We start from the raw sequence: 13,547 nt of genomic DNA, 5'->3' as shown, positions 1-13,547 counted from the left end.
ATCATTGTTGGTGAATTTATCTGAAGCAGATAATTTGAGAAGGGAAGGCAGTTTGGTTGGACTGTGTTTTAGTGCTTAGATAAACTAGCAGGTGGTTACTGTTATCCTCTAATTGCCAACACATTAGTTGTTTAAAACTTTTTACCTCTGTTCTGTATTGCCATTGTTCCCCATGAACACGGGCCATTTTCTAACAACAGCACTTGTGGAAGGAGTTTCTTTTTTTCTGTGCTCCAAGGCAGGCACTGTTACCAACCCAAGTTTGCTTTGCCATGGGCTTGGGGAACTGCTGATCATCCACCAAGCTTCTCCTTTGGAGACTGTTGCCCCAAAAGGACCGTGCCCTAAGGAACAGGTGCCTGCTGATGCAGATGTTTGGTGCTTTTCGGAGGCTATTGTAGGGAAGCTCAGTCACTGAACCTTAATGCCAGTCATTAACTGATTCCTACTTTATTATTTAAAATTAAAACCCATGAGTGAACTCATCTCATGGTGTAGCTAGAGAAACCTATTTTACTCTCCCAAGTACAGGTAAGGCTGATTGAAGCTCTCACTTCAGACTTCCTTCTTGGCAGCTGCTTGCTTCTTGGTCTGCTACGTCCTCTAAGCTTGTTCGCAGTGCTACCCTTCCAGGAGTCTTGACTCCTACAGTCTCCTGGGGACTAATTTTTGACATCTGAAGAGTTCTTCCTTGTTGTGTTTAGGGGGTAGTCCAGGGGAAGGGGGTGGTATGAAACATTTCCAAGGGGCAAGCTTCAGTTGGCTGTTCTGATGGTCCCTTCCCTGAGGGTTTTTTTCCCCAGGTCCAAGTGCTTTGTTGGCATTGTATTACCTAGATTTATCCTGAAAGTTTTAGGGTATTTTCACTGACAGTATACACCTGAAAGAGCCATGAAAATGTGGGAAACTGTTTGAAATGCTAGGTTTTTTTTTCCAAACCCAGCTACACCTTTTTTAAAGAAAAAAAAAAAAGAAAGTTCATACCTAAGCTCTTTGGCTGGATTGAAGATTTATTGTTCATGGGAGCTGGAGGTCTGCACTCTGTTCTGTTTTATAGTCGTTTTTTGATTTCTATTTGAGATGGGGATTCTAAAGATCTCTATATCCTAATGTCTGATGGGTGGTTCCTCTACACAGATTAGCTCAAGATGGCAGACCAGAGGCAACGCTCACTGTCTACCTCTGGGGAATCATTATACCACGTCCTAGGACTGGACAAGAATGCCACTTCTGATGATATCAAAAAGTCATACAGGTAAGGTTTAAAGCTCTGATACCTGATGTTTCACACAGTATTTTTGCTATGTCTTTTTTGATCTGTTTAGTATTATGGAGTCTAAAGTTAGATTTTTCTAGACTCTTTACAAGCAAAACTTTTTGTACTGAAGACAACTAGTTTGGGAATTTAATTCTTGCCGTGTCTAGTACCTAAACATGACCAAATGTTCAGGGTAATGTGGTTGGATTTAAACTCTTAGTTTAAGGTATCCTGCAGTAGTTTGCCAGTTCAAAAATATTGTACTTGTATAATGACCCTTCCTGGCCCCTCACGTCTAGTTCCTAGAGCCTAGAATATGCAGATAAAAGACACATCTTGGTGCACCTTAACAAACTTCAGTATTTGTAAATCAGTTCAGATTTCCCTCTGAGGTGCTGTTTTTTAAAATACAGATTTGACTTTTAATTTTTAGAAAATCAAATCTACTTGAAAACGTTTTGCATTGTCCAACTTTAAGTATTTTGGGGGAAAATCACAATACCGTTAGCATGTGTAATTGCTACTCTACAATAGCAGTTCAGTCTATTTCTGACAAATGGCAGTGGCTTTAACATTACGCTAGGGGTCAGTAGTAGTCTTTATTTGAGGATATTCCTGTAGCAAGTTAGTTTTTCCTTTTCTTTTTTCTCTTCAAAAGGACAGAGTGGTTGAGTTTTGATGCAGGTCATCTTTATAGTCCTGATCATGTTTACATGAGAATAAAACCTGTACAAAAGATTAGATAAACTCTAGTTTCATTTAAAAGTTTTTGGCAGTGAGTTATCAGTATAACATGTGGATGCAGCTTTGCTATTTTTTTCCATAAGGTAACTACTTTCTTAGAACATTCCTCTAATTAAAATTTGGGGCTGACTTTCTGTTTTGGTCTCGCTACCATTCACGATACCTGGAATGCGTTGCACTCTTTGATGCACGTTGTCTGCATTGGCTGCTTCCTACAGGCATAGTGAAGCCCTTCTTCCCCCATCTGTCTGGCAGCTCTCAACCTAAGCAGCATGTGTGGCATGTGCCCTGCTTGGCCTCCCCAGGTTATGCTACCATAAATCACTGGAACAGATGAGCTAATAGGAAAACTTCCATTTTTGAACAGGGATCTTGAGAGTCAACTCCAGCAATATGGAAACAGGCCCTTGAGCTAGGTTTGCTAGTGAGAATGGCTTTTTGTTATTATTTATGTGAATACCAACAAGGAAATGGGAAAGTAGAGATAAGGGGAACCCCAGCTGTATAAAATCTCTTACCTGAGGCTGAAGGGTCTGTTTCATTGAATAGACCAGAGGTGTCATACGTCCTGTGGGCTGGATCCTGCTGACAGAACCATTCTATCTGGCTTGCTGGACTGTGGGTTGGGCCACTGGAAATTGTGGGGGTGTGGTTGGGGGGTTGGGACTGGTCTGCCACAGAATCCAGTGGGCATGGTGATTGGCAGCAGTAGGGTGAGCGAGGGCTGACACAGCCCCAGTTGCCCTTCATCTACCTCACCTATTTCAACAGACATGGCTCTACTTCCTTGGCTGTCAGCCTCACTGCTGCATGCCCTGTGTTGGAGCTAGAGCTGTCACTGCAGCACAAGATGTGCTGGTTGTGGCAGCTTTGACTCCAACGTGGGGCATTTGGCACAAGCTGCTACACGTGTCTTGGGTCAGAGCCAGAGTTGTTACTGTCACTGCTGCTGCATGCCCTGGTCTGGATCCTGCCCTCAAGGAGCCCCATGGTCCAGATCCAGTGTGGTAAGCTTGACACCCCTTTAACTGACAGACAGGCCATCTACCTACAGTACTGAGATGAACTAGATCAAAAAAGCTCATCCCAGAATATAAGATAGTGCCTTTCCTTCTTCCCTCCTGCTTCACAGGAAACTTGCACTGAAATATCATCCTGATAAGAACCCAGATAATCCAGAGGCTGCAGAAAAATTTAAAGAGATCAACAATGCACATGCAATATTGACTGATGCCACAAAACGAAACATATATGACAAGTATGGCTCCTTGGGTCTGTATGTAGCGGAGCAGTTTGGAGAGGAGAATGTGAATACATACTTCGTTCTGTCCAGCTGGTGGGCAAAGGTAAGTGAACTAAAGCTCTGATTCTGCTGCACCTAGTCATTTTTGATGTGACGGCAGCAGAGCTGAATATCATCAGTGTACTAAATGGCACAGCACCTTGTGCCTTCTTACAAACTCTCCTACATGGCCTTGTACACACACTGAAAGTGAGTTGTAAAAGCTATGTGGAAGGTATGTGGGAACAGGATGTGCCAGAACTCATAACTCTTTACTGGAGTTATGTTTATACTGCTGCACTCTGCTGTTTCCCTGGGATGAAAACGTGGGGTTTTTACCACCTTTGAGGCTGAAGAGTTTAGAAGAAAGTGAGTAATCCAAAATCTGTAAATCACTTGTGCTTTGGGGGAAGGATGATTTTTAAATTGTACATAAATATGTCATGAGTAACTTGAATTACTTAGGAGTTGTGCTGCTGTCTAAAGTATGACACCACAATTACCTGAGCTCACGCTGACATTATTTACCTTCATTTTATGACTGATTCAGACTCTTCCCCAGTCCCGATGATTCAGCCATTGGCATATATGCCTTGTTACTTGGCAGCACCTCTTCCATCTCCTTATTTCTTTGGAGGACGAAAATAGTTATTACTGTGATATATCAGCTAATTGTCTAAGTAAACCCCCCCCACACACAAAAAACAACTTCCAGCATAGCTATGCAAAAAGCATTCCATTTTGCTACCAGTAGGTGCTGGTATGTACAGCACAGGCCTTGGGTGAGAGTGAGCAAAGTCTATAATCCACAATATAACTGAAACTCAGATATACCTGGTCTGGGATCCTTAGTAGGTACTTGGTGGCTGGAGCCCCTGATGCCATAGCCAGACCACTGCCTGTAACAGAGCTAGATAAAGTGACCTCAGGTATGTCTTCATGAGCAGCTGTCACACCGTCTGGATTGCAGTATAGATGCTCCTTCAACTCTTCCTTTTTTGAAGGATGCAGCTCAAATGGTAGGTTGCAGTACCCCAAGTTTTCAGCAGTTTTATTAGGAGGAAATTAGCAGCTCTAAGCAAGATGTTCCTAATTTTAAGTTGTTTTGTTCCTTCCCTTTGTATCCTGGCCCCAGGCTTTCTCCCAAAAGATCTGTTTAAGTAGATGGGCCTCTAGAGAATACTGTTTTTCTGGCTACTTTTTTTTTCATGCTAGTGTTCATACTGGGAACAGATGTTAAAGGCTGCTGTCTTAGTAGGGAAATAATGCATTGCATATTCATATTTTGTATTAATTTTGTTTCAGTAATGCTCTCTATGTCCAAAGCAGCCTGCCAGCTATTTAACGACTAACCTGTTTTAAACAGCTCTCTTCTGTGGTAATGGGAGGTCTGGGTTAGGTGATGGGAATCATCCCGTTTAACAAAAAGATGCAATTTATATGTGTGTATCTTTCCCTTCCTTTCCTACAGGCACTGTTCATGTTCTGTGGGCTCATCACAGGCTGTTACTGCTGTTGCTGTCTGTGTTGCTGCTGTAACTGTTGCTGTGGAAAGTGTAAACCTAAACCTCCTGAAGGCGAAGAACAGGATTTTTATGTCTCCCCAGAAGATTTGGAGGCTCAGTTACAGTCGGACGAAAGGGGTAGGTGGAGAACTCATAGGGCTGTTTAGGATAGCCAATAACTCTTTAAGTATTCAACATAGCTTATAAGCCAGTAGCGTATTGAATACAGTGTCTAGTTTTAGAGACCATTGAAACCTGTAGTTGGCAGGGAAGAGGAGATATTTGATGAATTATTGATTCCCCCTCCCCCCCCCCCATGATAGAGTACATGTGTTGTAGGTATACAGACACTAAAAGGTAGCCATTGTTTAAGGGACGTATTGAACTGTGTGGGGCGGAGGAGACTGAATCATTAAAATTTGCTCATTGGCAAGGGGAGTTTTTTAAAGTAGCAAAACCAGTTGGATTCTTGTGACCCTTTATCTCAACAGTAGGAAGTTAAGACATGGGAAATAGCAACTTTCCCCCGACAAGTAAGTTTAATTTGTTTACTAATGCAGCATCTGCTCTTTCATTTTAAAATTGGTTTTAGCTGTTATGATTGCAGAATAAAGCCTGTAATCCTCCTACTTACACATGAAGTTAAGCATGGACTGGTCAAATCCTGTTTGACTCCTTGAAGCTTCCCAAGCCTTTAGATTCCATATTTCCTGGAATGATGGTGAGGTGGAGTGAAGATGAGCAGTGCTTGCTTTGCAGCTTCCTTCTGTAGAATGGCAGCAATGCCTGCCTTGCCTCTTCTAGGCCCTGAGAGAGGAACAGAAAGTACCAGGTGGCTGCTTATCCTACAGAGATCAGCCAAAAGTCCTGGTAGCTGTTGACACTGAAAATAAATTACATGTTATTTTTTTGTATGGTTCCATGTGCTGTTCAGCTAAACACACTTCTGAGCGGTCAGGAGTGAATTACGGCTAAAAGTCGTACCTAAACTGCGGAAGTTCATGTGATTTGAGCTCAGGCTGAAGGATAATGAATTAAGGTAATGCTTGAAAATGTGTGTGGAGCTGTGTTGGCAGTAAGTTTGCAGGCAAATCTGATTGCAGGCTGATTGTGAAAGATAATTGGAAACTTTCCCCCCAGTGCAGTAAAACTTTGTCTTTACTTTTCAGAGGCATCAGAAACGCCTATTGTGATACAGCCGGCGTCAGCTACAGAGACAACCCAACTCACAGCTGACTCTCACCCCAGCTACCATACTGATGGATTTAACTAAGTTAAGGAAACACTGCAATTAGAGTGGATCAATAAATACATGGCCAACTCAACACTAGAATCATGAACATTAGAAATAGAAAACGGGGAGGGAAAAGTTCTGCCACTGTAAGAAGGCAGCTTCCAACCTGCCGAGAATATTTTGTAATCCCTTCAGCCTTTTGTCACCTTCAGTGTCGTATCTTGATGATACATGAAGTGCTGTAGCATGCAGTATTTAAAGCAGTTTAGTTATGGTTTCATTCGTTTCCTTTTCATTTTTATAGCATGTATGGAGTTTATGTTAAATGTCTGTGGTGTAATGTATTGAGGAGTTATCACATTCAGAGTATGATGGAGACGTTCTGCATTTTAAGTAGTGGTACCAGCCTCAAATGGGACATTTTTTAAAAAAGAAAAGTTAAATCAGTCACACAGAAGCCGCCACGCTTCCATACAACTGAACTATGAAGACCTCAAAGGATTCCTTGTTTTTTTTATGTGAGTGCAACAAAAATCTTTAGATCTTTGGCTTTAACCCTTTCCTTCTCTCCCTGCACCTCTCTCTAAGCCAGTTTACGATGCAAAGAACCAAAAAATGCCAAGGCTGCAGGGCAGGAATTGTCTTTAATGCTGGCTTTCAGCCAAAACAAAACTGCCTTGCAAATCCTCCCTCTTGGGTGGTTTTTATTTTTATTCTGCAGACAGTATATTGGTGAAGAGCTCCTCATGCATACCTCATGCAGAGGTGTTCTCTGATCGCATAGACCCTAAATATAGTTGTTACAAAAGCCAAATATGAATGGAACAATTTTTAGGCATTTTGGGGTTTAAGCAGGTTTCGCTTGAAATAAAAACAAAAACATTCCCCCTGCAATGTATACATTGTAATAAAACATTGCAGCCTTTTACTAATGCTTGAGAATCTTAAAGTGAAACTAAATAGTCCATTTTCACTGCCTGTGTGAATGAATTGTGGGAAGTGGGGAAGGCATTAATGTAGAAATCAAATGAGATTTATAAAATGGTAATAGTCTAAGATGCAGTGCATAAAAATGAATGCCCCTACCTGTTTTAAAAATATTAAATTGGCAGTGTCCCTTTAACGCTTTCATGAACTGTTTTGTGGACTACTTCCAAGGCTATTTAAGAACAAAACCCTTTATTTTGCATTAGGTTTGTATAATAGTTTGCACATAGACTGTGTTTACTTCAGTGTTTTTCTTTTTCCTCAGGTAATTATTGTGGAAGCTATTGAAAAGTTTCCTGTACTGTTTTGAAACCAAATAATGTTTGAATAGTGTTTTGAAACTATGGTTTACGTTATCATAAATGAACTTTAGGTTTGTTCAGCTGTCACAGAAATGTTTACTCTGTAGCTGGAGTGCTGATATTTTGAGGGTTTAACAGGTCTCATTTTAGAAAATGCTGAACGGGACATAGGGTAGCAGCTAGTAGATTTACACCTGGGAATGTTTTAGCACTTGGTTACGCTCCCTTTTCTTTTCTTCTCTTAATCCTACCCCACTTTTTTTCATTTGCCTCTTCTCATTTCTCTCAACCTTCTGGTGAGGCCATGCAAAATGACCTACAGCCAGTATTCCCTTTGGAGCTCTTTATTGCTGCAAAGCAAAGGAGTTTTGTTTCTGCATAGTACAAAGCACTTTTTCCCACTGTCCCTTCCGGCCTGTACAAGAAGGAACCCACCAAATGAGCTAGGATCTCTTGCCATGGCCGGGCAAAGAACACTACGATCAGTCTACCCTAGGATGGTTTCTGCATTCAGGACAGTCGTCGCTTGCGTGACATCCACATACAGAAAACGTCTCTGGAAATATTTTTCACTCTGACCTTTGTGTACTAAAGATAAAAAGAGGTTACTTCATTTCTGGTTCCAAATCCTGCCTAATATCTGGTTGGAAAAATGTTAACTCTCCATGCTAAATCTGAGGCTGTTCAAAAAGCAGACTTCTGCTTCTTCATAGCCACTGGCTCACATACAGTGTGTATGAGTCTGTACAGAGCCAGCAGAAGTGTGCTTTGGAGTATTTGCATCATGGTGTGGTATCAGAAAAGAATCTGAAATGCACTTAATGAGTACAGCCACTGAAGTAATTTTGCTCTCTGCTGCACTTGCTTAAAAGTTGAAAGTTCTTCACGTGCTCATGTCATGGGCAACCTGTGATTTATTGGAAGATGCTTATGCTTTGGTTTCAGTATTTAGCATTGGAGTAGGGACAAAAAAAATACCTTGCAGCTGAGAGGGTCAGTCACAGTCTGGCCTTAGGCCCTCTTATAACCAAGGCCTTTATTTAACTTCTTGAAATGGAGAAGTATATTTTTCAGATCAAAACTAGCACTGCAATGACCTTGTATAAAGTCTACCTGAAACCTGTTCTTATAGCTGTATTCCACATTGGAGTGCATTAGGATTTTACAAGCGAACTTGATTCCCTAGACCCTTCTGGTCAAAGTTGTCTTTTATGGTCTGTACAGGTCAGTGAATGCTTGTGAAAAATTAACTGTTCCTTTACCAGGCCATGTAAAAGAGCATAGATGATAGGTGTGGGCTGGTGAAATGATGGAAAGACTATTTCGGCATGCAGTATGCTTCCAAATACTCTTCCTTCCCTATTTCGTGGTCTCCTGATGTAAGACATTGGTTCCTTTTGAATTGTCGCTTATTGTGAGAACCTGCAACTTACTACTTCAGGGAGCTGGTCCGAAGAATTTGTTTGGAGATCCTAGACACTATTTCTTAATCACCAGAGTGCTTCAGTTGCATCAGTGATGTCCTGAGGAGTTTACAGCATGGGGATTAAATGCAGGTGAGGTGTCTAGACTTGCCTGCAGTCTGTTATAAGCAACTTTTACTTCATTCCTGGTAAACACTGTTGTAGGGAGAAATCTTTCCTACCATCAAATACAAAGGAGTCTTCAAATTGTGAAATTTAACTTGGAAAGTCAAATTCTATAGTTTCATCCCATTGTGACTTTAAAAAAAACAAAATACACTACGCTGTTTAAAGAAATCAAACAAATAACCATTTTCTGTAGTTGATTATCCAGTTTAAAATTAGTTTCTTCTTTTAATTATCTGCAAAGACTCAGGTTCAAGTAGTGATGGTTTCCTTTCAACGCTTACTGTAGATGGCTGTGGAACCAGTAAATCAGCAGGTTGTACAACAAGATTTGTCAAGCTAGTGGTGATTAATGTAAAGGGAACACCAAAACTTTTGAATTTGGACTTGAGAGGGGAGGGACGGAGGGACTGAATTTTCAGATTATTTCCAAACTGTAAATGTCTCTAATTAAGTCTGCCTGGGTAGTCTTCCTGAGTTGACATGTTAAATATTTTTCAAGTGACTATTATCTTGGAGTGTTGGCCCTTCCTTTGTTTTAACAGACTTCTCAGTTTATATAATAAACAGTTACACAGAGCTTCTTTACGTAAAACTTTTTTTTAAATGGAAAACTTGAAGGTTAGCACTACGTTTATTTTGAGTTGACATGGGGACTGTTTTGAAACATCCTGAGCTCTAAAACAACTTGGACTTTATAGTTGCAAAATGGCCAAATTAAATGCCAGTGAATACAAATAAGGTTGCAAGGTCACAGTTCCTTGGTTAAAAGTCTTATGTACTGAGGAACTACCAGCACTTTTGAGCTTGAGTTTAAGGGACTGCAGTGTCCTCGTGAACCCAGAAATGACTTGGAGGGCCTGGGGGTCCCCTGATTTGTCTGCAGAATGTTTCCTTCTAAGACACTGTCTCTAAGCCTGAACATTATTCTTTGTTCTGTGTATTGTCATAATTAATTAAAAAAGAAAAGGAAAAAAAAGCCCAAGTTGAATGCATACAAGACGGTTGTTTCTTTTCCAAGTCTCCCAAGGTCTAAATTTAGGAAGTTTAGTAACTGTCCTAACAGATGTAAGCATAAGGCTTTGGTACCTGTGTAGCGTATTTGAGGGAGCCTAGGGGATTGGAAGGACCACTGATGTCACTCTGAAATATTGTTCAAAATCCTGACCAGCCATAAGATTTGTAACCAAGCAAAAGGAAGGAAAGCTTGCTGCTCCATGGCTGATTGCAGCCAGGCAGCCGTATGGAAAGGTCGCCATAGGTGTAGCTGGTGCTGGATTTCCTATGCCCATCCTTTCTCCTGATGTGGAATTGCCCAAACCTGGGCTGGTGTAGCGAACGGTACAAGTCAAACACTACCCTTGAAGTGGGCCAAGGGGCATTGCACCAGTTCTTTAATTCCAGCTGAACTTCATTGGTAACGTATATAGGAAGTTAACTACTTATCTTGTATATAAAGTTGTGTAGGTAAACGTCTTCCTGGCATCTGATGTTACGTAGGTTTCTGCTAATTCCATGCAATGATGTTTTGGAGCCATATCATCTTTTTAGTCTTATTTTTAGGTTTGTAACATTTTTAAACTGCTTTAGATATTAGTGCTCATAACATTCTTTATAATGTGGCACTCTGAAATTTATATGTACGCAGCCTGCGGTACGAATAGAAAAACTGGCCTAGAGGGCATTGGTGTGGTATTAGAAGGAGTTATTACGTATCGCAACAGTGCAATGATAGAGGGACTATGCTGCTTAAACCCTGTTGTGCCAGAGTCTGTATAATCTACAGCCATAATCAGGTCAAGGTTGAAAATTGTCCCTGTTCCAGTTAGTGTGGCTACATTGCATAGAGTGGTGGGACTCGAGCGTGCTTTTATTGAGTAATTGTAGTGTACGCTGGCCATGAGCTGCCCTCTTTCCTTAACTAGTCTGTGCCCCTAGTGTATATCTGGTGCTCTTCACTGTTCTTGATGTTTCCAAACAATTTAGGAAACAAGTTTGTGCCGCAGTTTTCCCTGCTCCGTGCAACAGGATAAAGGCTCAGTTTTTGCAAGGGATTCTTGCTAGGTAAACTGGTTAGGTCGCTTAGCAGTTCCTGTATCTGGCTAACAGTTCTGGATGCTATTTTGCTTTCATTAATCCTTGAGCCAGAGTACTGAAACCCTAACCCGCCATGCAGATTTTAATAGCGTAATGTCCGTATCAACATAACATGCTTGAAATACCGCTGCTTCCTGCTGTGGTGGGAATCATCTAGTTTGTAGTGAACCATTGCTCCAAAAACCGCTTATAAACCTTGAAAAAAGTACCTGTGATAGTTGGGAAAGTTTAATTTTGTTGACTATTCTGGGAAGGGAAAATGGCAGGGAAAAACTTCCCAGTGTTCAAGGCCTATGAGAATGGATTGCTTTACATGCTGCATTTGGGGATTTTTAAACGCTCCCTAAGCCTCTCCAAGAATGAAGTCCCTGATCCATTTCAAGAAGGTGCTTTCTTTACAAGGTAAAGCTATTAGGGCAGCTCTGTCTTGTCTGCACAAGCCAAACTCTGTAATTTTGCAAGTTCTTTGAAAATGAAATGCCATTGTTACCTGCATAATTATATATTTTTCAATGGGGAAATGCTGGAGATTGTTTGTTTGTTTAGAGAGACTTTACCCGAAGAGTTGCATTCTCAGCAGTGAATGGCTCTTTCCCACTCCTTTTTTTTCCCCACAACCAGCAATGTGAATGTGTCCGCGTAGTTTGTGGATGCTTGCTTAGCGTACTTTTTTATGTACAGCAGTGGCTTCCAAAAGACTTGATGTCCTATCGAACTCTGATCAACTCCCTGTCCCATAAGAGACAGGGTGGAGCCAGTTTGAACTTCTACACTTTTTTTTCTTAAAATGAAGGAGAGAAAAGCCAACTGTAGCAAGGGGGGCAAGGGCCATTCCTGGAACCATTTCTATTTGTAGGAGCCAGTATGTAGGGAGATCTTCAATGCTATCAATTTACTAATTGTTAGAGGTATAATGGAATACTTACTCCTTTCCTTCCCCCATACTGGTTTTGACTACATCGTACCCCGTGCAGTGGGGGACTTAATGTAGTTCATAAAGCGAGGTGCAAAACCTTATGTTTGGGATTGCAATAGTGTATGTGTGCGTGCGCATATGTATATATTTATACAACAGGTATGCACCTAGTACTAGCTGCTGGGCTGTTTTTGGTGGTCAAACATGAAATTCGGCCCCTGCACTACTTCTCTGAGCTCTCAGCCAGACAAGCCAAAGGAGTTGATTGTGTGTGCCCAGAACTGCAACTTTTGCCTTTCAGCTGCAGGAAAAAAGAACTAGGTCTGTCGGTGAGTGACAGGAAGAAAACAATGGAGGGAAGCCTGTTGTATAAATAGATAGGTATTATGTTTGACTAGGAGAGCCACGCCACTTGCAAGGCAAAAAAAGAAAGAAAAAAGAAATCCCCTCCATTCATGGGGTTCCCAAAGTCTTCCCTCCTTGCTAGAAGGATTGGATCTTGACTAACGAGGTGCCTTTGCACTGTCTGGGCCAGTTACCCATTTTGGATTCCTTACAGCCTGAATTCCAACGGGTGGCATGGGACTGGTGGCTTACGAAGGCACAAGGATTGTGGCCCCCAAAATTACTTCTAGTCAGATTGGCTAGAGAAGGCCAGCTGGCCCTGCTGGGGCCTTGCGTTCCAGAAGCTGTTGCCTACCCAGCACTAAGCCCATGTGTAGAGCACACACATGGTCCTTCTCTTTGCTAATGGCAATCAGCACAAACTTGGAGGCCTATAGGGATCAAAGAGAGGCTCTTTGTTATTATTATTTCAATGTTTGAGACTTATTTGTGTCTGTTGCTGTAGGTGAACTTTGAAATTTGCCAAGCTCCAAACACTTGAAGCTTCCTTGTTTGGTAGATGTGTGCCACTCAAGCTGGTTGCTGTCGTTGCATTCATTCCACCACAGCCCCCTTCCTCTCCCACTTTTTGGGTTGGTGGTGGGGTATTTGGTTTGTGTTATCACAGCCATCCAAGGTGGTTTGTATTTGTTTTGCATGTGAGCAAGGCCCTGAGATCAGGAGTTCACTATGGGTGTTGTGATGGGGGCCTCTGAAGCCTGTGGGAGCTGAAGTTGGAATGAGAATGCGTTTTGCATTTGCACTGTTTCATTTCTGGTTGGGCAGGGGGAAAGCCCTTGTTTTCAAACAAAGTTAGCTGTTGTAAAAACAATCAAAGTATAAATGCATCTGAAGAGCAATTTATATATAGACATATATATATTTTGTTATGTTACAAAAGGACCATACTTTGAATTGTATGTAAGTAGATGTGGCTGTCTGAACTTTGTGGATTGTAACACTCGATACTACTGAGCTCCTGTACATACATGTGGTTAAAGCAGAAGGAATTATTTTATGTTTTAGCATGGTAATTTGTGTACTGTATGTCTGAATATAAACTAAAATAAAGATTGCTAAATTATCTGAAACCACTGTTGTAAAATAAATGTTTTCAATGCAGATGTATCTGTTTGAGCCTGCTTTTCCTTTAAAACAGCTGTATTTGGACATTCACTTCTTGCTTTGACATTTGAGGATAGAAAAATATCTAGGGCCTGAAAACAGTTTGACATTCACAGACTCTTCC

At 41.3% G+C, this 13,547-nt stretch overlaps 1 protein-coding gene across 1 annotated transcript in view; it reads left to right on the top strand.

The window, feature by feature from the left end:
• DNAJC5 (DnaJ heat shock protein family (Hsp40) member C5) overlaps positions 1 to 13,389 on the top strand; it is a 41,104-nt gene extending 27,715 nt beyond the window's left edge. Inside the window, exons 3-6 of the mRNA XM_090065067.1 lie at positions 1,138 to 1,255; positions 3,135 to 3,348; positions 4,756 to 4,927; positions 5,959 to 13,389. Coding sequence (XP_089921193.1) covers positions 1,149 to 1,255; positions 3,135 to 3,348; positions 4,756 to 4,927; positions 5,959 to 6,062 — 597 coding nt within the window. The 5' untranslated portion in view covers positions 1,138 to 1,148 and the 3' untranslated portion in view covers positions 6,063 to 13,389. The remainder of the gene's footprint in view (positions 1 to 1,137; positions 1,256 to 3,134; positions 3,349 to 4,755; positions 4,928 to 5,958) is intronic.
• Positions 13,390 to 13,547: the final 158 nt, after the last annotated feature.

The sequence above is a fragment of the Crocodylus siamensis genome, chromosome 10 (assembly GCF_052110815.1).
Source record: "Crocodylus siamensis isolate JL-2025a chromosome 10, ASM5211081v1, whole genome shotgun sequence".
NCBI classification, from domain to species: domain Eukaryota; kingdom Metazoa; phylum Chordata; order Crocodylia; family Crocodylidae; genus Crocodylus; species Crocodylus siamensis.
The sequence above is the reverse complement of the archived record's forward strand: the minus strand, read 5'-3'. Positions and strand labels throughout refer to the sequence as shown.